The 24,617-nt window shown below is 38.1% G+C and overlaps 1 protein-coding gene across 3 annotated transcripts in view; it reads left to right on the top strand.

Moving 5' to 3' along the window:
• Positions 1–5,297: 5,297 nt before the first annotated feature.
• The window catches only part of TNKS2 (tankyrase 2), a 53,834-nt gene continuing 34,514 nt past the window's right edge, over positions 5,298–24,617 (top strand). For 2 of the 3 annotated variants that reach the window (XM_037156714.2, XM_037156715.2), the window contains exons 1-9: positions 5,299–5,756; positions 14,207–14,431; positions 16,807–16,902; positions 18,181–18,217; positions 18,387–18,462; positions 18,833–18,927; positions 20,813–20,879; positions 21,689–21,875; positions 22,894–23,015. In XM_037156714.2, the coding sequence (XP_037012609.2) occupies positions 5,558–5,756; positions 14,207–14,431; positions 16,807–16,902; positions 18,181–18,217; positions 18,387–18,462; positions 18,833–18,927; positions 20,813–20,879; positions 21,689–21,875; positions 22,894–23,015 (1,104 nt within the window). In that variant the 5' untranslated portion in view covers positions 5,299–5,557. Of the gene's footprint in view, positions 5,757–14,206; positions 14,432–16,806; positions 16,903–18,180; positions 18,218–18,386; positions 18,463–18,832; positions 18,928–20,812; positions 20,880–21,688; positions 21,876–22,893; positions 23,016–24,617 lie in introns of all 3 variants that reach the window. The other variant, XM_053663821.1, reaches the window with a different exon arrangement.

The following is a 24,617-nucleotide window of genomic DNA, read 5'->3' as shown; positions in this document are numbered from 1 at the left end:
CTGTGGCCTGATGCTCTGTCCTCTCTGCCCTCTGAGGCGGCAGCTCCACTCTCTCTGGCCTCTGCATTCATGGCTCTGCCCTCAGTCATTCTTTCTTCATTTCATCCTGTCTCTGTCCCCTTCAGTTTGAGCCAGCTGTGTTTGCTGGTATAAAATTCTCAAAAATCTTGTCACTCTTTCATTATTATTGATATGATATTATTATCATAGCAATAAAACTAGGATGTGCAGACCTATATGAAGAGAACTACAATATTTTATTGAAATTCACTGAAGAAGACCTAAATAAATGGAGATATGCCATGTTCAAGGATGGGAGGACTCAATATCCTAATACAGCATGTGTGTGTGTTGTGTGTGTATATATATGTACACATATATATACACACATACATACATATATATACATGGCAATTAATCTATGAATTCAGTACAAGTCTTATAAAAATCCCAATGAGGTTTTCAAGGAATTTGAAATTCATATGGGAGAGCCAAATCTCAGAAAAAAAACAAATAAGAATAAGATGTGATACTAGCAAGTATCAAAATTTATCATAGGCTGTACTAAGATAGTTTTGAAGGATGTCCTTAGATGTATTGGAGGAAGAATATAAATACATAAGTCAATTAATGGAATGACATTGAGTCCAGAAATAGACCCATGACTATATGGAAACCAGAAGTGGCGCTGCAGCTCTCTTCTGAACGGAGGGAATTCTTTTTTTTTTTTTTAGTTTTAAAAAGAATTTTATTTGTATAGATCTTATACATGTTTGGTAGATATATATATCTAAGTTGTTGATTTTCGGGGTAATTCTAAATAGTGGTGTTTTAAATTCTTAACTCTTTTTAAAGATTTTATTTCTTTTTAGAGGGGAGAAGGAGGGAGAAAGAGAGGGAGAAAAACATTGAAGTGAACGGAGGGAATTCTTAACACATGGTGATGAGACAGTTTGTCATGTATATGGGGAAAAAAGCAAAAGAAGAGAAACTGAATACCTTCCTCATACAATACTCCAAAATCCATTCAGAAGAATTAAGAATTCAAGTATAAAAGGCAAAAATGTTAATTTTTAGAAGAAAATAAGAATATCTTTACCACTTTAGGGTAAGGGGTTAGTTTCTTAAATACACACAGACACAAACTCTAGTTGAAAGTACTTATAAATTCAAGTATATAAAAGTAAGACACCTTTTCATTGGAAAGTAGAAAAGCAAACTACAATCTCAGAGAAGATATTTCCAACACATATAACTAACAAAGGATTAGTATGTGGAATATATAAAGAATGTCCACAACTGAAAAGCAAAGGCAAACAACCCAATAAAAAAATGGGAAGATATAAATAAGCATTTTACTGAAGAAGAAATACAAATAGACCATAAATAATGAAAAGATACTCAACTTTATTTGCATTTTAATACTATATTGACCATTTTTAAATGTACAGTTCAGTAGTGTCAAGTATATTCATGTCATTGTACAGCAGGTGACAAGAATTTTTCATATTGCAAAAGTGAACCTCTATACCCATTCAATAAACCCTATTTCCTCTTCTCCTCAGCTCCTGGTAACCATCACTCACTTTTCTGTTTGTTTATCTACATTAGACACCTCATGTAATGAACTGAATAGTACCCTCCCCCAAAATTCATGTTGAAGTCCTAACCCCCAGTACCTTTGAATGTGACTGTATGTGAAGATAAGGCCTTTTTATAAGAAAACTCAGGTTAAATAAGGCCATGAGTGGGACCTAATCCAATCTGACTTGTGTCCTTTTATAAGAAGAGAAAAGTTGGGCACACAAATACCAGGGATGCATCCCAAACAGAGGAAAGGCTATTCGAGGACACAGCAAGAAGATGGCTATCTGCAAGTCCATGAGACAAGCCTCAGGAGAAATATAACCTGCCAATATCCTGATCTTGGACTTCTAGTCTCAAGAACTTGAAATTAATTTCTGTTGTGTAAGCCACACATTCTGTGGTATTTTATTATGGCAGCCCTAACAAACTAATACACCTCATATAAGTGAAATCATACAGCACTTGGGGTGTGTGTGTGTGGGGGGGGGTGCTGGTTTATTTCACTTAACGCAATGTCCTCAAGTTTCATCCAGTAATATATGATGGGAACTCCTTCTCTTTAAAGCTGAATAATATTCTGTTGTATGTATATACCACATTTTGTTTTTATGATCACCTGTTTGTGGGCATTTGGGTTGCTTCCACCTCTTGCCTACGGTGAATAATGCCGTTATGAACAAGGTGTGCAAGTATCTCTGCAAAGGGCCTGCTTTCAACTCCTTTGTCTATATGCCAAAAAGCAGGATTACTGGATCACATAATAGTTCTATTTTAAATTTTGTAGTGAATGCCATATTAATTTCCATAGCCACTGTACGCTCTACAGTCCCACCAGCAGTGCACAAGGGTTCCAATTTCTCCACATTCTCACCAGCACTTATTTTGGTTTTTTTGATAGTAGTCATTCTATATCATTGAGGTTTTGATCTGCATTACTCTAATCGATAATTTGGTACTTGTAAAAATTCAGAGTGTGGTGATTGTGGGGATGGGTAGGGTGGAGGTGGAAGAGGGAATAAGGGGGGATAAATGGAAATGGAAAAAATACAATAAAAAACAACAAAATTCAGACTAAGACCTCTTTGAGATACCATATATACCCACTATATTTGAAAAATTAATCTCATAATACCAAGGGTTGATGAGGACATAATTTTTTTAGAACCCTCCTACATGCTGCTGGTGGACATGTACATTATTAACAATCTCTTTGAAAAACAACTTGCCATTACCTTGTAAAGTGACATTCACATTCCTTATGACTCAGCTATTGAACTTGTAGGTAGTCCTTTCTCACAGCATTTTTCAAACCTTGAGTCACCACTCACTTGTGAGCTCTGTAACCCATTTACTGAGAGTCACAATTAGCATTTTTTTAAACACTGGGAAGGTGAGTACTGTTTTATTTTGTGAATTTTATGTATGTGCATGTGTTTACCAGTTGAAGATACCCACTGCATTTCTTATACTGTGTGTCAAAAAATCTGAAAGACTCTTGTTGACCCCACAATGAATGTACCTACTAAGAAGAGTTCCTGTTGGCTGAGTTCAAATTTATAAACAGGCCTCTCATACAAACCACACTGCAGTGAGCTACTTATGTCACACAGTGAACTGCCTGCACTGTGTCCCAAGTCTCTTGGCCAATCCTCATGAAGGAGTTCCGGGAATCACATCTCGATCCATAGGACTAAGACTTTCCCTGTTCAACTGGAGCTGCATAGCTCATTAGCATCTTCACCTGCCAACCAGGGCAGCTCCGTTATAACCGATCAAGACAATGTTTTCTCAGACCAAACTCTGAGGATTTGGAGTTTGCCTGAGGATGAACCAAACAGGGAACATGGGTAGGGATTTCTTTATACATAAGTCAGCTCTACTCTGACTCAGAGAGTGCACTTCTACTTCACATAGAAAACTGAAGGCCGGAGCTGAAACACAGAAGCCTGGACCAGGGTAGATCCCAAGCAGGTGGATCAGACAAAATTCTCATCCCAGGCCACCTCACAGCCATGTTATTCTACAGCCACGCTCTTCATAATTGAGCAGTAACACTATTGTGCTGTTCTCACAGCCATACTATATCACAATCGAGCTGTTTACATTGAATACATTTTCATTCCTCACCACACCTCAAATCGGGGATTCCTGTTGGCATTGAACTGGTCCCAACCACTGGTTGTCACTCACATTTTAAATTTCTGCACACATATACCAGGAGAATGTATAAAAATGTTCATATCACTATTGTTCATAACAACAGAAAATTGGAAACAAAGCCAGTAAATTTGTAAATTTGTGGTATATTCACCCAAGGCAACTCTATAAAGTAATGAAAATGAAGCATGAGTATTACATCTTCTTAAGTGACATAAGATCACACAGACTGATATGTTTACAAAGCTCAATAACAAGTAAAACTAAATAATATGTTGTTGAGGAATACAAACATGGAAGGGGCTTGTAAGAACAAGTAATATTGGAATATATTTGGCAAATAGATAAAATGGGGATGAAAAAGATAGATGCAATAGTATTGGTGTATTCTAGTTCTTAAGTGAGTTCATGAATATTCTTTTTGTTAATATGCCACATAATTTAAATGTATACTAAGTATATTTCATACATATATCTTCATAATGTATGCAGTTCTAAAAAATTCTCCCCAAAGTGTACATTCTCTACTTTTTAGCACAATAATGAGTCAACATTTCCAAACAAAAACTGAAATTCCTGAAAAACAGGTTAAGAAGTTAAGGCAAGGGGATGGGTGTGGAAAATGCTTGTCAGCTTTGTCAAAGGTCAGCATGAACCATTTCATGCAAGCATACCTTTCTTTCCGTTTCTTGACGCCAGGGCATGGTGTAGGGAATGATACATAAACAGATACATCACTACCTTTCACATGAGAATTTTGTGTTTTTCTTGCTTTGATGGCCAAAAAAACAAAATTGCAATTCATTAAACTTTGTCTCGTGCATCTACACCCCATCTAAGTCAGTATGATATTGATTTACGTATGGGCTATTTAGTTAGCCCTCATCTAATAGTTTAACTATGGAAAGAGTAATTAACCAGGGCCAGAACTGTCAATTACTAACTTAGAATTGGAACAAACTGTCATTGCTTTTTAAATTTCCTTTAAATGCTCTTGGGGCAGCTCACCCAAACTTCTCATCAAGTGGAGAGCAATGCATTGATTTCCGAGAAGTAGCTTACAAGAAACAGCAAAATAGTAGTTGTGGGGGAAGGGAAGAATCAGTAAAGAAAACAACAAAAAAAAGAAATCCCCTAGGAGAAAGAGATTGTGGAAACTGAAACAAAATGGAAAAGTTCCACACTAAGAATTCCACAATACATGCAGGATCGCGGTAGGAGGGGGAAAGGTGCAAGGGCTTTTATGTAAAAGCTTTTACACAAACGGGCTTTTGTGTAAAGGCCGTAAGCAAATTTAGGAGAGGAAATTCACGCTTTTTAAAAAAGGGCAAGAAGCAGAGCTGTTCGGCAAAACCCACCGCAAAGATGGCGATGGTACGAAACCCCTTTTCCTCCTGCTGCCCAAGCTTCTCGCCGCACATTTCCCACAAACCCTTCCGCGAGGACCCACTCTCCGAACCTGCCCGGGCCGGTCTCCTACCAATGCGCACGCGCAGCCTGTCGTCACCCGCGCTCCGTGTGACTCCGCGGAGCTGGCAGGAGGGGCCTTCCCAGCTTCCGCCGCGTCGCTTCGGGTCCCGAGCCTCGGTTCGCGCTGCCTCCACCGCCGTGGGGCAGTCGGGGGTCCCGAGGCCCATCGAGGGGCGCGCGGCGGCGTGGCCATGGGTCTACTCCGAGCCCGGTGACAGCAGGGAGCCAAGCGGTCCGGGCCCTGAGCACGTCTCCTCCAGGGGGCCTCGCCCTCCTGCTCGCGGGGCCGGGGCTCCTGCTGCCGTTTCTGGCCCTGCTGCTGGCAGCGGCGGCGGCCAGGATCATGTCGGGCCGCCGCTGCGCCGGTGGCAGCGCGGCCTGCGCGGGCGTGGCAGCCGAGGCTGTGGAGCCGGCCGCCCGCGAGCTGTTCGAAGCGTGCCGCAACGGGGACGTGGAGCGAGTCAAGAGGCTGGTGACCCCCGAGAAGGTGAACAGCCGCGACACTGCGGGCAGGAAATCCACCCCGCTCCACTTCGCCGCAGGTAACGCGTAACGCGGACGTCGCTGCCTTGACTCGAGACAGACCCACCTGCGCGCCCGGGCTCTCAGGCTCAAAACCAAACACAGTGCTCTTCTGCCCCTGGCCTTCTGCGCCGCCCCGCCCCGGACCTCGGTTCTGGTCTTCTCGTTCTGGTCCAGTGGGGAATTGAGGGGATTGGGGGTAGGAGCTGGGAGGAGCGTGCTGCGTTCATTTGAAGTTTTTTTCTTTTTTTGGCTTTGTTTTATATCAACAGTACCTGTATCAACTTCCGGTCTTGCTACCCTAAAAGGCCTCTCTGCACACAAGAAAGAGTAAGGGACAAAGTAGACCTTGTAATCTGAAAGGCCAGTTATCTCCAAAATCTGTTGTAATCTTGCAAATTCCTCTGTTATTCTTATCAACTGTTACTCTTATCAATCCTTTGGGTTAGGGTGTTGAAGACCCTTTGTAAAGTGCAAAGATGTAATTTAGAAAGAGTAGCTCAATCGCTCATTACCGTATTTGTGTTAAAGTGTTTATGTTTAGTGAAAGTTAGTGTTTATGTTGCGTGAAAGTTTCTAGTGAGACTAGAACTGGAACTTGTCAAGTTCAGGAGAACTGAGTTCTGGTTTAGGCTAGACCCAGGATGGTGGTCTCTGACACACACAAGTTGGGGTGAAAAATGGGGTAAGAGGAAAGATGATGCAGGTGCTTTAGCTGATCTAGAGTTAAATTGGGACAAACCTCGCCTCATTCTCAGACTTAGAGCGTTTGAGTGACTTTTAATACTTACTAGGTTTACTTTGTAATATAAGCACATTAAATTTTATTGACGAATTTGAAAGAACTAGAAATGAAACACTCAGCTTATTCTATAAAGCATTTATACTTCTCACTTTGAGGAAAGATCGTAACACTCGCTCCTCATGATTGAAAATGGGATAGGTTCTCATACTTATAATTCTGGCTTTTTATTTTGTGTATTATATGATTTTTTAAAATAATTTTTTATTTATTGATTTTAGAAAGAAACATCAATCTGTTGTTCCACTTTATACATTCATTGGTTGATTCTAGTATATGACCTGACCAGGGCTCGAACTGCAAACTTGACATATTGGCTGATCTCTAACCAACTGAGCTACACAGCCAGGGCTAAAAGAGTTTTGGAAAACCAGAAGGATATTCTTTAAAGCTCTCTGTTCTTTTGGAGTAGGAATGATGAGCAGAGAAGGAGCATAAGATTTCCTTGTTCACAGACACTGCGTTACACTTTCTGCCACAGGAGATTTGTTTGCTTTCACCTGTACCTTTTTAAAGTGTAAATATTATTAGGATGTATGCTCTCTTGACTAGTTACAACTTTGTTGGGTTCCCATTAGGGAGCCTTTTTAGAGAGAGAAAGTTTGAGGGAGTATGGGTGACAGAACTAGTAATGGCCTGTGGACAGCAGAAAGGGAAGAATAAGAATACTAAAATCAAATCTCACCTGTTTAGTCATTTTGCCTAAAATTTTGGTGTTCAGGGGCACCTTTCTCACTAATTTGGATTGCCCTGTTTGACCATGTAGTGAACATTAACCGATTTGGCGAAAGTGTCATAACTGACTGATACGTAATCCAAAGGGTAGTATTACTTAGATTCTGTTCACTTGATCTGTGAGGTAAAAATAACCAGGGAAGATCTTAGTTGCTGCCTTTCAAGAATTCGATGTATTAATGAGTTCATATCTGAAAATAGTAATATTTAGAGGGTTAAGATTGTGGGATTATCTTCTTACTGATTTTGTTCCTCTATCACCATCCCACTCTCAGTTCTATCCTAACATTTCAAAGTACATGGGTTTCATTGTGGTTGTTCAGACTGAAATGGAAAACTTATTTTTGGAACAAACCCACCCCTCACAATTTACCCATATTATCGGGTACAGGTTATAAAATTAAGAACTTAAGGTATAAAAGGAGAGTAATAAAGTAAAGATTATTAACAGTCTACATTAAACAAGAGGTTTAAAGCCCTGCATTTAAAATTAGGCATATAACTTCATAAGTTATATAAATGTCTAATCACCACGTTGTACATCTAAAACTAATATAATGTTACATGTCAACTGTAGTTTAAAAATTTTTGTCACAAGTTATGTAGATGTTGCAAGTGCCAAATCACAAAAAAAGGAACCTTTGAATTAGCTTTGTAAATTCAATCTAAATTATTAGATTAATGAGAGAGAACTTGCTTCTTCATTTCTACGTAAATGCATTTCTAAGTAAAAGCTGCATTTTCTCTAACTATATGGAGAATATGTTTTATATCTTTTGGGGGTAGAGAGTTATCAGTCATGTTAATGTGCATCTAAACATGCCATTGGGAACTCAACATAGGTGGTGAGGCTGTGTAGCTACTTGACCAAGCAGTTTCTTGGGTTTGTACAGTATAGAGTAACTTATGGAAGAAAACTTTTTTTTTAAGCCAATTAAATTTTGGAGGTTTTCCAGGTGGTGGAAGGGAGTATGCTTTTATCTTTTTGATATCCTAAGAACAGGAATGAGAGATATGTGTAGACCAAAGAAAATGAATCATAGAAGAACAGTTTAGTAGAAATTGTGTCTTTTCACCTGAAATGTTTAGTTACAGGAATAATCAGTAGCCATCCCCAAAGGAGGTCTATTAATGAAAAAGCAATTAATATAAACTGGAACTTTTCTTCTATTAGGTGTTTTTTATTATTGCACTAGATTACATTTCTTCTAAATAAGCATGCTTTAAGAAGTCATTTTTATGAGAAAAATGATTTCCTCTTCAATCTAGTTTCCTTTTCTCCCTTAGCAGTCACTCCCCCCACCCCCAGCCCCCCAACACACACACAGAGGATATGAATAATGTCACAGAACTTGTAGAGGCAAGTTGGTGGTAGGGAGGCTGCAGCCTCAATTCTGATAAAAGCAGGAGCATCTGAAAGTCTTGACAGTGTAATCCCCTAGAAAACAGTGGATTTCAGTAAAGGGGATTGCTTCTCTAAAACTTGTTTCTGAAAAATAAAGAAGAGGGACAGAAACTTTGGGAGAAATTCATCTTATTGTCCACCATAGTGAAAGAAAGGAATACATAGCATTCCCTAGAATCAGAACTGGGGTGGGGGGTGGCAAGTGAAATAGAATTCAATAGCTTGAGAATGTTAAATATTTTGGGGGAGGTGTGCAGAGAGGTATCATTCAGTAGAGAAATGAATAAAATCATTTATCAGGTTTAAGGAATTCAGATATATATAGAGATGGTGGAAAGAGATGATTGGTAGATGTATACTGGAGAATGACAAGTTGAAAAGAGCTTGCATTGTAGAGTTCTAGTTAAACAAAGTAACACTTGTTTTGTATATGTAGTATATTTGTAGTTTGCTACTCAGCCATGTACTTTGGACCAGTCAAGCTGAACCCTGATTACTGTATTCAGTAGTGTGAATTGCATATAAGAAGTGATTTTTTTATTCCAATAAGGGAAGTGGAATTAGAGCCTCCAGAATTTATTATACAAGCAACAGATGAAAACTAGAGTTACTTATTCTAGAGATGAAAGAAAACTAAGGTCAGACAACGTTACTGTCTTCACATATGTGGAAGATAGTCCAGTAGAAAAATGAGTGGGTATGATATGTATACGGCTTCAGCAGTAGTAACAAGGACCAGCAGATGGAAGGTTGCGCGAGTTCAGACTGCCTTTAACAAGCTGTTCATCTGCGAAATTAGCTGAAAATGTCTAAGCAGTGACTGGATTGGCATCTTTCAAAGATGCTGTAGAAGGGATTTCTGCATAGTCTAGGCATTTGGACCAACAGGTCAGAATCTGACTGGCATAATAAAGAGGGACAGGCCCTGACTGTTGTGGCTTGGTTGGGTGTCATCCCGCAAAAGTGAAAGGTTGCCGGCTTGATTCCCTGTCAGGATACATGCCTGGGTTGAGGTTCAGTCTGCGGTTGGGATGTGTGAGAGGCAACTGGTTGATGTTTCTCTCTCACATTAATGTCTCTCCTACTCTTTCTCCCTGCCTTCCCCTCTCAAAGTAAATAAGTATTTTAACCAAGAAAAAGAAAGTAAAATGATTACCCCATTTGAAGGTTTTAAAAACTCAGCTACCAAAGATACAGTACCTCTGTGCTTGTCATTCATATCCTTCCCCAAAATGGTACTTTTAAAGACATCCAATAACATTTCAGTAGTATTCCTCCTTTTGTCTGTAGGCCAATGTCATAATTGTGGGAGATGCACAAAATGTACCCACATCCCTAACCTAGGACTGCACTAAAGATTATTGATTTCAGTGTTATTTATTGGTGTGTGTGTGATGGGCGGGGGGTGGAAGGGAGTAGTAATCATACATCTGTAGAAAACCCCAGTATCAAATAAACACTGGTATATTTAAGAATTCAGAATCTTTCATGATTTAGCCGATTTCCCAGTATTATCAAGACTTGAACTACCCTTTTTTTCCCTCAGCTCTTACTGGACTTAGAGGTAAGCAATCGACTTCATTAACCACTAGTTTGGAGTATTTATTTTAGTACTTCCTCATTTAGATTGTCAGAATTTTATCACCCCAGAGGCCATGTGTCAAAGTTTCTTCTAGTCTGACCAGACAGATGGTGTAGCTGTCCCAGGTTGAGCTAGGCCAAACCTTCTCCCTTGTAGTCCTCTCGGAAGAAGTATATGGAAACACCTTTCTTAGATCTTTGCCAGCTGAAGTTATTATGAAGTTTAGAATGACATCCCTCAGAAAAATCTGACAAGAGTCCTGACTTTATCGATCAGAGCTTAAGGCTGCTTGATTACACATCCCACCTCCCAGACTCCAGAAGCCTTCTGTTTCATGACAATTACTGGCATTTTCTGCTTCTGAATGTTTTCTTCTGACAAAGCCACACATGACACCAACCTGCATTTAGATTGTCAAGACATTACTAGCATTTCATATTGGGCTGATTATATCATCAGTGGCCCACCCCACCTTTAGACTATGGAAACGGGGGGGAGCAGCTCTCAGTAAAACTTCCTGAGCGTTTAATTTGGTTTCTCTGTAGTGACTTCCGCTGCTTCATAGCTTTTTGGAAGCCATTCAGATGTAAAGATGTGTCCCATGCGGCAGCAAAATATGATACATTGATCCCTCACCTATCACGGGAGTTACGCTCCAGAGACCCCTGCAATAGGTGAAAATCCGTGAAGTAGTGGCGTTATATTTTATTATTTATATATATTTTAAGGCTTTATAAACCCTTCCCACACTTCTGTAAACCTTTCCCACTCTCTTATTAACCTTTCCCACATTCTTAAAAACACTTCATATGCTTTTAAACACTTTCTAGACTCTTAAACTTACATAATTTTAACAACATATAAAATTCTACATAGTCATCCCCCGCTATATCACAGTTCACTTATTGCGATATAGTGAGGGACAGCTTTACTGTTAACAACAGTCTTAGTTAGCAAGACAGTTCCTACAACTTCTAAAACTGGTGGTACCTAGATAGTAGTGAAACTTGACAAGAAAGAAATAGAATAAGACTTCTGCCAAGATGGAGGCGTAGGTGGAAGCACTGTGTCTTCTCGCACAACCAAGTTTAAAAACAACAAAGTTTTAGCAACAAAAATGCAGCCAAACCACAGAAAATTGAACTACACAGAAGTCTGACAACAACGAACCCTTCAGCCAAACCGGTAAGAGGGGCAGAGCCAGCAGCAGAGTGGGGTCGGGCAGCAAAGATCCACCAGACCTCCCAGGGCACGCAACCCAGGTGCGCAGGCAGCTGTGGGCAGATCCCAGGTGTGGAGTAGCAGCGAGCGGACCCACTGAGGGCACAAGGCGGTGGACTCACTGAGGGCTGACCACAGTCACACATTCAAGCCCAGATAAACTGGTGAAGTTGCAAGTGGTGAGACAGACTGTGCAGGCCCCAGTGGCAGGAAGTGGCAGAGAGGACCGCCATTGTCCCTCTCTGACCCCGCCCACACATACAGCGTCACAAACCAGCGTCTTGGGTGGCCTCACCCTGGTGAACACCTGAGGCTCTGCCCCTCATACGTAACAGGCACGAACAGAGCAAAACATGACTCAAGAACAACTCAGAGCCCCAGAGCTAATAAATCTAAGTGATGAAAAAATAGCCAAACTTTCAGATGCACAGTTCAAAACACTGGTGATCAGGATGCTCACAGAACTGGTTGATTTTAGTGACAAGTTAGAGGAACATATGAAGGCTAAACTAATTGAAATGAATGGAAATGCACAGGAAACCAATAGTAATGGAAAGGAAACTGGGACTCAAATGAAAGGAGTGGACCAGAAATAGGAAAAAAATGACCAAACAGAAAAGGATGAAGAAACAAGAATTCAAAAAAATGAGGAGAGACTTAGGAACCTCCAGAACATCTTTAAACGTTCCAACATCCAAATTATAGAGGTACCAGAAGGGGAAGAGGAACAGCCACTACTAGAAAACCTATTTGAATAAATAATAAAGGAGAATTTCCCCAATCTGGCAAAGGAAATTGACTTCCAGGAAATCCAGGAAGCTCAGAGAGTCCCAAAAGAGGTGGACCCAAGAAGGAACACACCAAGGCACATCATCATTATATTAGCCAAGATTCAAATGAAGGAGAGAATTCGAGAAGCAGCAAGAGCTAAGGGGACAGTCACCTACAAAGGAGTTCCCATCAGACTGTCAGCTGATTTCTCAAAAGAGACCTTACAGGCAAGAAGGGGCTGGAAAGAAGTATTCCAAGTCATGAAAACCAAAGACCTACAACCAAGATTGCTCTATCCAGCAAAGCTTTCATTTAGAATGGAAGGACAGATAAAGTGCTTCTCTGAGGGTCATTCTCAGAGAAGATCAAATTCAAGGAGTTCATCATCACCAAGCCCTTATTATATGAAATGTTAAAGGGACTTATCTAAGAAGATAAAAAAGATGAACAGTGAAAGGATAGCAAACTCACAGTTATTAAGAACCATACCTAAAACAAAAGCAAACTAAGAAGACAGCTAGATCAGGAGCAGAACCATAGAAATGAAGATCACATGGAGGGTTAGCAACGGGAGTGGGAGGAGGAGGAGGGGGGAGAAGGTACAGAAAATAAGTAGCATAGATGGTAGGTAGAAAATAGATAGGGGGAGGGCAAGATTAGTATGGGAAATATAGAATCTAAAGAACTTGGGACACATGGTCATAAACTAAAAGGGGGGAATGGTGGGGGAGGGGGTGTGCAGGGTGGAGGGGAATGAAAAGGGGAAATAGAACAACTGTAATGGCATAATCAATAAAATATATTTTAAAAAAAGAAATAGACTGTTTTTCTTAGTAATCACAAATCATCAGCTCTGTAGTCTCTGTGAGGGTCATTTGCTTACTATTTCAGCAAAATATTAAACATTTACTAAGCAAATGTTTATTAGGTCCTGTATGCTAGGTTCTAGCCTTGGCCAATGAACAGAAATGAACAGGGCACAATATCTGCCATTAAATGACACTGTTTATGGATCAGCAAATTTACTTTCAAAATATGCCTGCTTTGTTTCACTGTTAGTGCTTTATAGTAGATTCAGACTCTTTATGATTTTATCAGGATTTTCACAGAGCAGTGTTTGAAGATAAGTGCTCTTCCATAATTATAAAATAAACCACAATATATCCTGAGCAACCATGACTACTAACTCTAGGCTTCTGATTCCTTTGTAAAGAAATCCTTAGGATATGGAGATTGGCATTGATTCTGAGGATATGCCTATTCATGTTCTACCTGGCCAGTGAAAACATGATCAGAATATATACCTGCAAAGCTATTTTTCCTTCAAGAAATGAGTGTTTAACAGGTGCTTTGAACTAGTCTTGAGACCATAAGAATGGGGACTTCATCAGGAATTAGCCTTCAGAATTTAGGAAGCATCTTGAATTTAAAGATTTCCCCTAAATCCTAACAGTGGAATATTTTTTAATTTTAAATAGCTACATACTGATCTTTAGCCAAATTTCCAAGAAATGGCTTCAAACGTTGAAAATTTTGGGCTCTTCTTCTACTCTCTCAGGATAGCAACATGACCTCCCCACATGTTACAGTCCTTCCAGTGTAACTTTGAAAACACACTGATCTCTACTGTCAATCTCTAGACAGGTTTCAGACATCTTAACAGCTGAGGAATCACGTTGGATAACAAAGTTATAGAGGTTAGCTGTGTCTTGGACTGTTCGTAGCTATACAGATATGATCACTTTACCCCTTCTACCAAGGTTAAACTTCAATTTCTGTGTTTAGTTATATGTGTCAGTATTGAGTATATGTCTGTCTCATCAGTGATACTTGAATTGTTGAATCTCTTATTATTTCCCATCCAGAAGCATCTTAGCATGGCTTTTACTTGTTGGTTCTAATATGATGTATTTTCTGTGGAGGACTGAAATATGAATAATTTGTTTTCTTTTAGGTTTTGGGCGGAAAGACGTAGTTGAATATTTGCTTCAGAATGGTGCAAATGTTCAAGCACATGATGATGGGGGCCTTATTCCTCTTCATAATGCATGCTCTTTTGGTCATGCTGAAGTAGTCAATCTCCTTTTGCGACATGGTGCAGACCCAAATGCTTGTGATAATTGGAATTACACTCCTCTCCATGAAGCTGCAATTAAAGGAAAGATTGATGTTTGCATTGGTAAGACTGTTCACTTTCCAGAATTTTTCTGAAATAGTTCGTAATTATTCTGTATCTGAATTGACTTCATTTTTTAATGTGATCGATTTCTACCAGGATGAATTTAAATACTTAAGAACAATTCAAGATTTAAGGTAACCACTATGTACTAAGTGTCATTTTGAGTATAGTACCGGGTTTAAGTTCTTCAAAGAATAGAGACAAGATTCCTGTTTTCTGGAAACACAGATTCTCTCAGGAGACAGCACACACAAAGAACTAGATAAAGTCATGGCAGAAGTGAACAGGAATGTTAGAGGGTCATGAGTGCAGTGAGTAGGCTGGAGGCTGGTTACTCCTGGGAGACTTTCAAGGGAATAGTGGGGAGAAGATTGAAAACGTAAGGACATCCGGATAAAGAACTTTGCGTTCCAGGTTAAGGAGCTTGATGTTGTTATATAGGCTGTATGGAATCATTGAAGACTTTTAAGGAGGAGAAAAACACTGTGATGAGAGTATTTTATTTTAGAAAGAGTGATCTGGTTGGGGGCTGGTAGAATGGATAACATCAGGGGGATTAGCTAGGAGACTGTAGAATAACCCAGATGAGAAATGATGAGGGCATGAACCAGGGTTATTGTAGGAAAATAGAAATGACAGGATAAGCAAAGAAGCATTTGAAGGGAAATCATCTATCTTAGGGTTTGCCCAACAGATCGATCATTGACGAAAATTATATGTGAGAAGGCTGCTTACTTAAGAGTTTTTATTAACCTGATTTTGACTTTTCTGAGCCTCACATACTCTGGGAGTTTGGACTCTGCTACCTTAGATCTATTTCCTGGTGCAAAACAGGACAGTTGAAATTTTTCAGGCAGATAGAAAACCAGTTCTGTGTACTAGAAAAAGTCCAGAGACTCTGTGCTAGACTTGCATTGTTCTCCCCTGCCCTCCACACACCAAATCACTATTCATACCAAAGTTGCCAATTTAAATTAGGTAATTTATAAAGATACAAAATAGATGACCTAGCAACCTCTGCCCAATTTTCCTTCCCTATGTGTTATATTGCTTCTGCCTTCTGCTCATAATCCTTTCCTAGTTCCTGAGTCTCAGAATACAAATAATTAATTTTAATAATGTAGGGTTTTCCAAATATAGTTACAGATCTGCATTATCCAGTATGGTAGCTGAGAACTTCTAATGTGGCTAGTTGAAACTGAGAAGTATTCTAAGGGGAAAATACACTGGATTTCAAAGACTTAATACGATAAAAAGCAGTGCAAAATATCTCAATTTTATATTGATTACAATATAAATGTAAATATTGAAATATTTTGGATATGTTGGGTTAAATAAAATGTGTTAGGATGAATTTAACCTGTTTCTTTTTATTTTTTAAATATGGCTACTAGAAAATTTTAAATTACATGTGTGTCTGCCATAATGCCCCACATTTTTCTTCTGTTAGGAATAGAGTAGAATAGAATGAACCATGTCAAAGAAAGGGAAGCCTAGCTTCCCTTTCTGCGTGTATTTGCCTTTCTTTCCCTAGCTCCCTATTTATAGAGTGTGCTATAATATCTTTATATAACATAACAATACAGAGTATAGCACAGGTCTTTTCTTTTTATGAGCTTTTGGTTATAATATAGCAGTTTCTATTTGGGGTTTGTTAACCCTGCAGAGAGATGTTTTGGTTTTTTTTAAGAATTTGTTTATGTAATTGGGGTTTGTTTGTTTGTTTGTTTGTTTCCCAGTACCCCAGATCCCTATTCCTGGACTATCCATAGGTTTAGAAATTTCATTTTTGTTATGATAGAACAATCTTTCTAACATAGGTGGTTTTCATTTGGAATGAGAAAACAAACTTTCAAGCAGACTTGCTGTTTGTATTCTTATATAGTCTTACCTGTCTTTAGTCACTTGTCTAGCAAAGGAAAATCTGACTTTGAGCTTAGCAGATATTTATTTAATGTGTATAATACATTAAATAATAAAGTGTTTTATATATTCTTATCTTTATAACATTTGCCATACTGTCAGGATAGGAAAGATCTTTAAATTACATTGAGACCACTAGACCAGAATTTTTTGAGAAAATTATTTACTAAAATCCAGTTGTCATTATTACTATCTATAAAAAGTAGTGTTGTGCCATGGCTGGTGTGGCTCAGTGTATTGAGTACCTGCCTATGAATCAATAGGTCACTGGTTCCATTCCCAGTCAGGGTACGTGCCTGGGTTGTGAGCCAGGTTCCAGTTGAGGGGGGCGTAGGAAAGGCAACCATACATTGATATTTCTCTCCCTCTTTTTCTCTCCCTTCCCCTCTAGAAATGAATAAATAGAATCTTTTTTAAAAAGTAAAATAAAAAGTAGTATTGCTATTTTGCAGTGCTCTTACAGCATGGAGCTGAGCCAACCATCCGAAATACAGATGGAAGGACAGCATTGGATTTAGCAGACCCGTCTGCCAAAGCAGTGCTGACTGGTAAGTTTGTGTACTCTCCTTGGGTATGACGGGAAGAATATAAAGAATGAGCTTGCTAGGGAAACAGCTTCCTGTGGTTAATGACCTCGACTAGATTTTAAAATAGTGTCAGTTCAGTTATTATATTTTTACATCTAGACAGCTGGCATTTGATTCTTGTCTAAGAAAAGTGAAGTTTTTTGTTTGTTTTTTTTTTTAATTTGTGTTCCTCCTTCACTGTACTATGTCATTCTCTGCTTTTATCTTTTAAAAAAGTCTTGGGACTCAAATGAAGCCTTGAACTAGTAGCCAGTATGCAGTTAATACTGTGGACAGCAGTTTGGATGTCATTTCAGCAAATACTATCTATTTTGTTAACATGTTTAAATTATATTTTAAAGGGTTTTTGGTATTCATTGTAAATAAAAAGCTATAGGCACAAAGAGATTATATTTAATTCTGTTTTTGCTTGTATGCATTTGTCCCTCAGTGTCCGCAGGGTATTGGTTCCAGGACACTCCCTCCCCCCCACAGATACAAAAATTTGTGAATAGTCAAGTTAAACTTTAAGATGGTGTAAACCAATGCGTACAGTTGACTTTCTGAGTTCTTAGACACCCACCCATGGATGGAAAATACTATTTTCATTCTGAGATTGGTTGAATCTGTGGATGCGAAACATGCAGAAATGGAAGGCCTTCTACTTAAAATAGCATTACAATAAAAACAATTTTAGTATTGAAAAATCTTGAATTCACAAGAATGTTAATGATTTTGTTCAATTGGTGATGCTATAGATTATCTTCTGTCATTTCTAAATGGTTCAATATTGGATTTTGGTGTGAGTGTTTGGCTTTTGAATGAAGTTGTGGACACATTTTGTGTGTTAAGCGAATAGTAAATAGCATATTGGTTTTAGATAATAATTTAAGGAGTAAAAAGGAAAGGAAAGGTTCTCCTATAACTTTCCACCTAAGGCATACGTTATTAAAATTCTCGTGTATTTCCTTTTTTGACTTTCCCTTTTCAGTGCAAATTGTTTTTTGTATGATTGCAGTCACATTTCATTATATAGCATTGATTCTTTTTTTCAGTTTTATACATAGGTGTTCCATGTTCTTCAGAAAAATATTTTTAAACCATACAGTATTCTATTGATTGACCATTTTCTATTTATTGGAAGTTTATTTCCAGATTTATATACTTTAAATATAATTGATTGAGCATGTTATGCATAAAAATGTCATTAATTTTGTAATTGAGTTTTTTTAATTTCTGGGTTCCCCCCCCCATTCACAGGTGAATATAAGAAAGATGAACTCTTGGAAAGTGCCAGGTGTGTTATAAATATATACCATGAAATCTTTACCATTTACATTTTTTTGTTTTTGCAATAAGCACAAACTTGTAATAGAGAATGAATTTTTTTAATGTTTGCATAAATGTCTTCAGTATCAGAACTGATAAAGAATAGAAATTGCTAATGAATTTTTTGTGTGTGTTAGGAGTGGCAACGAGGAAAAAATGATGGCTCTACTCACACCATTAAATGTCAACTGCCATGCAAGTGATGGTAGAAAGGTACTTCCTTTTTCAGCCAAATGTGTTAATCCCCTGGTAACATAAAAATGCATTTATCTTATTGTAAATTAAAATATCTGACGAGAGTGCTGATGTATTCTTTTAAGCAGTAATTTGGGTTTTTTAACTTTAAACCTTATTGAAAGTAAACATTTAATTGTTTGGTTCCTATTTGCAATAATGAACTTACAAACTTTATTCTATGCCTTTAATAATGTGTTAGATATTTTAAAATCAAATTAATGACTATTTATTTAGACAATAAAGTTATAAAGCTTTTCCTCTGGATTTTTGGTTTGGATTTTTAGCTTTTCAGACTTTTTTAATTTCAGTATTTGAATTTTATTAATTTTTCTGATTAACATTTCAGTCAACTCCATTGCATTTGGCAGCTGGATACAACAGAGTAAAGATTGTACAGCTGTTACTGCAGCATGGAGCTGATGTCCATGCTAAAGATAAAGGGTAAGTATTGAAACAAAAGTTAGGATTTCTTAAATGTTACTGTCCTTATAATTTCTGTAACATAATAAAAAATCATTTTTCATACCAAATAGCATAAACATTTGAGCTTTTATAATGTGCAGATTGCTCTGAGGATACAGGGACTTAATAAAACATTAAGGCAACCACTTTTAGCACTTACACTACACTTTAGGAGACACGAAAAGATACCTAACAATACGGGTTGTGTACTAAATTTGAGGTAATACAGAGGGATACTACTATAGGAGTTCCCAGGAAGGGACTCTGGGTGATAGCTGTAGTGATTGGGAATGCCATCTGGAGGAGGTGGTGCTTGACCTGGACTCAGTTCGAGAGAGCTAGAGTTTAGGAACCATCGCTCTGTGCAAGAGAATTAGTGTGAGAAGATGTTGCTACAGCAGATGTGACAGCGTATTTAGGAAACAGTGACTAAACCAGCTTAGCTGAAGCAGATGATTCAAAATAGGAGAGAAATGAAGGTTAAGGTTGGAGAAATAGGTAAGAACTAGGTTTTAGAGGACTTGTTTTCTTGGCCTAAACAATTCAGACTTCATTCTGCCAGTCACATTAGCCATCCATGGATCTTAAGCAAGGGGAATGAATGATTATTCTAGAAGAGGCGTCATAGGAAGTACACTTTGGTGGCAACGAATAAGGTAGACTGGAGGGGGAGAATAGAAGCAATAAAGGAGCAGCCAGGGGAGTACACATGGCAGGGATTCGGGCATAATGAAGATACATAGTAGTGGCAGTAGATGACATGGAAATGAAGATAATACAAGATGTAGTTCAGTTTAACAATGGACAGGATTTGTTGAATGTCTGGATGTGATGAGAGTGAAAGGAATAAAAAGATAATTACATTTTTTATTTTAAAGCTGAATGAGTGAGGCACAAAGATACACATACTAGAATCCAAAACAGAAAATAATTTTAGGGGGGAAAATTGAGCTCACTCTTAGAACTCTTGGTTTTATGAGATGATGATGGGAACTCGGGTAGAGGTAACTAGCAGGTAGTTGGAAATGGAATTAGGGATCAGGTAAGCAAGACATTATATAGCCAAAAAATGGGAAGGAAAGTCATGAGCCTTTAAAGACTGAGGCCATCATGTACATGGCCGGGGTGATCAATTGTGAGTAATTCCCATGGAGGAGCAGCTCAAAGATAGGTAAAGATTTTAAGGTTCCACTGTAACCTTCTTACAGAGAAAATTCTTCTTTCATTGCAATTATAAAGAAATTAAGTTTTAGTTTTATTAAGGAATATCTCAAAAGAGTCAGTGTTTGAGCTCTGAGTTTGGAAAACATGTTTAGAAGTAAGCCAGGAGGGAGGGAAATTTATCCTACACCCGGGGGATAGTCCTGTGTGCAGGCATTTAGGGAACTGCAAGTGGTTTAATACACTGTGACTGCAGGGTCAGGCCAGAGAGGGTCAGATCATTATATGCCAGGCTAAGCAGTTGGAACCATCTTTTGAAAGCAAGGAAGAACCAGTAAAAGATGTTACAAAAAGGAGTAACCACATTAGATAACCTTTTGAAAAAATCTGGCCATAGCTTGAAGGTCAAATTTAAGCAGGAATTATTTCAGTAATACAGGGAGCAATAGTAAAAGCCTGAACCAAAATAGTGACCGTGTGTGTTGGCGGGGGAGCGGGGGGAAGGGGGGCGGTGCAGAGATAGATTTCACAGAGACTTGGGAGTTGGGACTTAGGTTCAAGTGGATGTTATTAAATTTTACACGTTTTTATTCAAAGGTCACGTAAACCATTTGCTATTTAAATCCAACTAAATTTAAATTAATCAAAATAAAATAAGTCTAGGCAATCTGTAATAACAGGTTTCCCCCGTCTCATATTGTAGTGATCTGGTGCCTTTACACAATGCCTGTTCTTATGGTCATTATGAAGTAACTGAACTTCTGGTCAAGGTTAGTTTTCTTGTACTTTTCTTATAATTATGTAAGATACTTTAAATACATAGTGTATCTGTTTTCTATGTTTTTAGTGCTTGGTGGATATTGGAGTATTTATAATTGTTATCAAACGTAGATGATCGATAGGTCAGCATTTTCTTGAGATTTTTGAAATACCATAAGATTGTAGATATAACGTGGTACTACCATCTTATGAATAGCAAATTAAGTAATTCTATAATTCGTGGCTACAGAGAAGTTTCAAAACTCTTGAAAAATATCAGAAAGCAGTTTTTAGTGAATCGTATATTATTAAAACCATCAGTTACTTTTGCAACATTTGTACTTTAGGTTGGAACAGGCTCACAGGATAAGCTTTAATTCTTCCAGTATGTTGGGTGGCTATTGTTGAACAGGCAGGTTCCCAAACTGGCAAGAAATTTCTAATTTTGCTCCCTGTTGGATGAGAATAGAAGATAATATATTCTCCTTTGAGTGCATCCAAGCATGTTACCCACACCCCAATTTTTTTGTCTTCCAGTCTTTGTATATGTGTTTGACCATACACTTCTCTCACTCTGCACTCATTCTGCCCCTTGAATATTTTTCCTTATTCTTTCAGCAGCTGTCATAAGAAGGTCATAACAGCTACTGTTCCTTCCATTGGTGGGGGGGTGTATTCTTTTTCTGAAATAATTGGTTTAAAAAGTGAACTTTGGGAACAAAACCTATTTAAGCTTACATGATGTTAAATTACAGACTAGTAATAATTCTGAAGTCTCTTAAAAATTGAACACTATGTGTTCCCTTCCCCCCACCCTCAGCATGGTGCCTGTGTAAATGCAATGGACTTGTGGCAGTTCACTCCTCTTCATGAGGCAGCTTCTAAGAACAGGGTCGAAGTGTGCTCTCTTCTCCTAAGTTATGGTGCAGATCCAACACTGCTGAATTGTCACAATAAAAGTGCTATCGACTTGGCTCCCACGCCACAGTTAAAAGAAAGATTAGCATGTGAGTATAAAATGATGACTATTTTGCTAAGATATTATGATACCAAACTAAAAATTATTTCTTGTTTGTTTCTAGAAATGTTTAAATAATAGAATATTTTCCTTAACTATGGGTTGTATGTTTTTTAGACTAGCATATTTAATCATTTGGAAGTTTCTACTCATTCTGTTCTTAAGATGCTATGAAATGAAAACATATTTTTATTGTTTTTTTTAAGTCAGGTTAAATGCTTTTTACATGTGTTAGTCTTATAGGTTGTATGCTTTTGAAAAGAATTTGGATTTGTTCCTAACTTTGATGTGACTTTCTAGTGAAAGTGCCATGAGGTTAAAGTGTTACTTGTAGGTTGCTGTCTTATAAACATAATCCACAGATTTTACCATCTAATATTCTTTGGTATCCGAGCAGTTCTTTGGTTTTCTACGTATAGCTGATGTAGATGTAGTGAGAAGTAGCCACCTAATTTAATTCGCTATACATAAATAGGAAACTTACATCATTGTGGAGTACTAAAGGGTAATGGATGGTTTCACAGATCTGAGGAATACAAGAGAGGAACCTTAAGAAAATATGTAGATGCCTCTTGGAGATAATCCGTCTTGTCCCGAGTTCTCTGACGTGTGAACAAAGCCATCTGCTATTGCTGGAATGTTAGCATAGGGATCGTGGTCACCCTCTATTTTTCCTGAGGAAATTCCTGTGTTTTAGAAAATTCTCAGAACTCTTTGGTCTGGAAATATATCACAGTACTCAAGATACCTTCAGGCCAAAACAGATCTTGAGTTGGCCATGGGCTACATCTGTGATAAGAGTTGGGGGTAAGCTGGGTCATAACCGAGGGGAACTGGAATCCCACTGTTTCCCTTTCCAGGGGGTTATATTTGTCTTTAGACTCAATTTGGCTATTTTGGTAGATAATTTTGAAAATAATTTCAAGAAAAATACTGTGCCTTTTACTAGGTGAATCCTATCAATTTGACCATTCTCATACAGATTTACATACTTTTTCTTTATCTAGATGAATTTAAAGGCCACTCTTTGCTTCAGGCTGCACGGGAAGCTGACGTTACACGAATCAAAAAACATCTCTCTCTGGAAATGGTCAATTTTAAGCATCCTCAAACGCATGAAACAGCATTGGTAATGTTTCAGATTTAAGTGTTTACAGTACAGTAACCAGAAACAGCAAGGCTAGTCATAATTCTCCCTCTTCTGATGATACAGAGTAACTATCATAATGCCCTACTTTTAGTAATAGCATTGTTTTAAAATCTGTGCTTTTTAAAAATTAATACCTGTGCATATATAAAAAAGTATCAGATAATACAGGAAAATAGACAACCTGAGCCCCCTAAAAGGCCGTGCTATTACTTATTTGAGTATCCTTCCAGAAAAATGCTTTATGGATATACTGTGTGTAACTTTTTATTACTGTAAATGGTACATATAATTTACTTTTTATTATAAAAATTATAACTCTTATGATTGAAAATTTGAAACCCGCACTAACCAATGTGGCTCAGTTGGTTGCATGTCCTCCCACAAAGTGAAAGGTCGCCGATTTGGCTCCCAGCGGGAGCACCAATGTGCAGGAGGCGGCTGGTTGATGTTTTCTCCCATCAGTGTTTTCCTCCCTCCCTTCTCCTCTCTCTAAAGATAAGTAAATAAACTTTCTAAAAAAGAAAAGTTGGAATCCACTGAAAATAATGAGAAAGAAAATAATTCTACCACCAAGATAAAAATCACTTAGTTTTCCTTCTAGTATTGTGATTTCTTTCAAAATTAGATCTAAAGTCAGTATTTTTCTCTCTCTACTGTGTGAATAAAGTATGTGAGTAGAAGCTGTTTCCCTAATAGAAATAATGACCACTATGGAACTGTAACACAGTAAATGAGAACCAACCAGCCTATGGAAAAGCATTTAGAAAAGGTGGGAGCTAGTAAGCATAAGTGATGGAAGATAGGAAGGGGAATGGTGTAATCAGAGACTACCTTAGAAGCAGAAATTTAAAAGGAAGCAAATCCTTCTGTATGAATTGCAGAATGTGCTTTGAGTGAGGGAAGGTGGCCCTAAATAAGTCAATGTGTTTAGGGGAAAATTTAACTCATGTATCCTTACTTATCAGATATCTTTGATGGTTTATTTTCTTCCTTACAATGTGATGTAAACTATGTGAAGGTTATGTAGAAACCTATCTATAAAATATTGTAGATTTTTTTTCTACTTGTAAAAATTATCCAGGTAAAACAATAGGAAAGCCGCCCACCAATAAGAAATGCTAGTGCAAAATTAAAATCATAGCAGCATAAAGATGATATAAAGAAACTTGTAAAGACTGACACGGAAAATTTTCTGGTCTGGACAGCTTACACTACATCTTGATTTTCCCCAAATAGTCTGCTATTTAACACCTTATTTTGTTATTAACCTTAAAACATACTAGGAGTTAAGTACCGGATAGTTGTGCTCTAGGGGCATGCTTTCCAGCTTTCCAGAAATTACAGGCCCTGTCCCAGGAAGGGGCAGAGGCATAGAGGAGCAATTTGAAATGAATGCAGCCAAAATTCTTGGAAATAAACTATTTCCAGTCTGTGTACTATCCTATTAGACGTCCTGGAGTGATTACTCATAACATACCAAAGGAGCCAGGCTCACCAATTAGAAAGGGTTTTATTGAGAGCAAAGGAATGTTTTTTGTGACAGCAGCAGTATCAAAAGATTGGATCTGAAACAAAGTGATG

This window comes from Artibeus jamaicensis, unplaced genomic scaffold (assembly GCF_021234435.1).
Source record: "Artibeus jamaicensis isolate MK-2021 breed Jamaican fruit bat unplaced genomic scaffold, CSHL_Jam_final contig_332, whole genome shotgun sequence".
NCBI lineage: Eukaryota > Metazoa > Chordata > Mammalia > Chiroptera > Phyllostomidae > Artibeus > Artibeus jamaicensis.
This window is presented reverse-complemented; position numbering and strand designations above follow the sequence as displayed.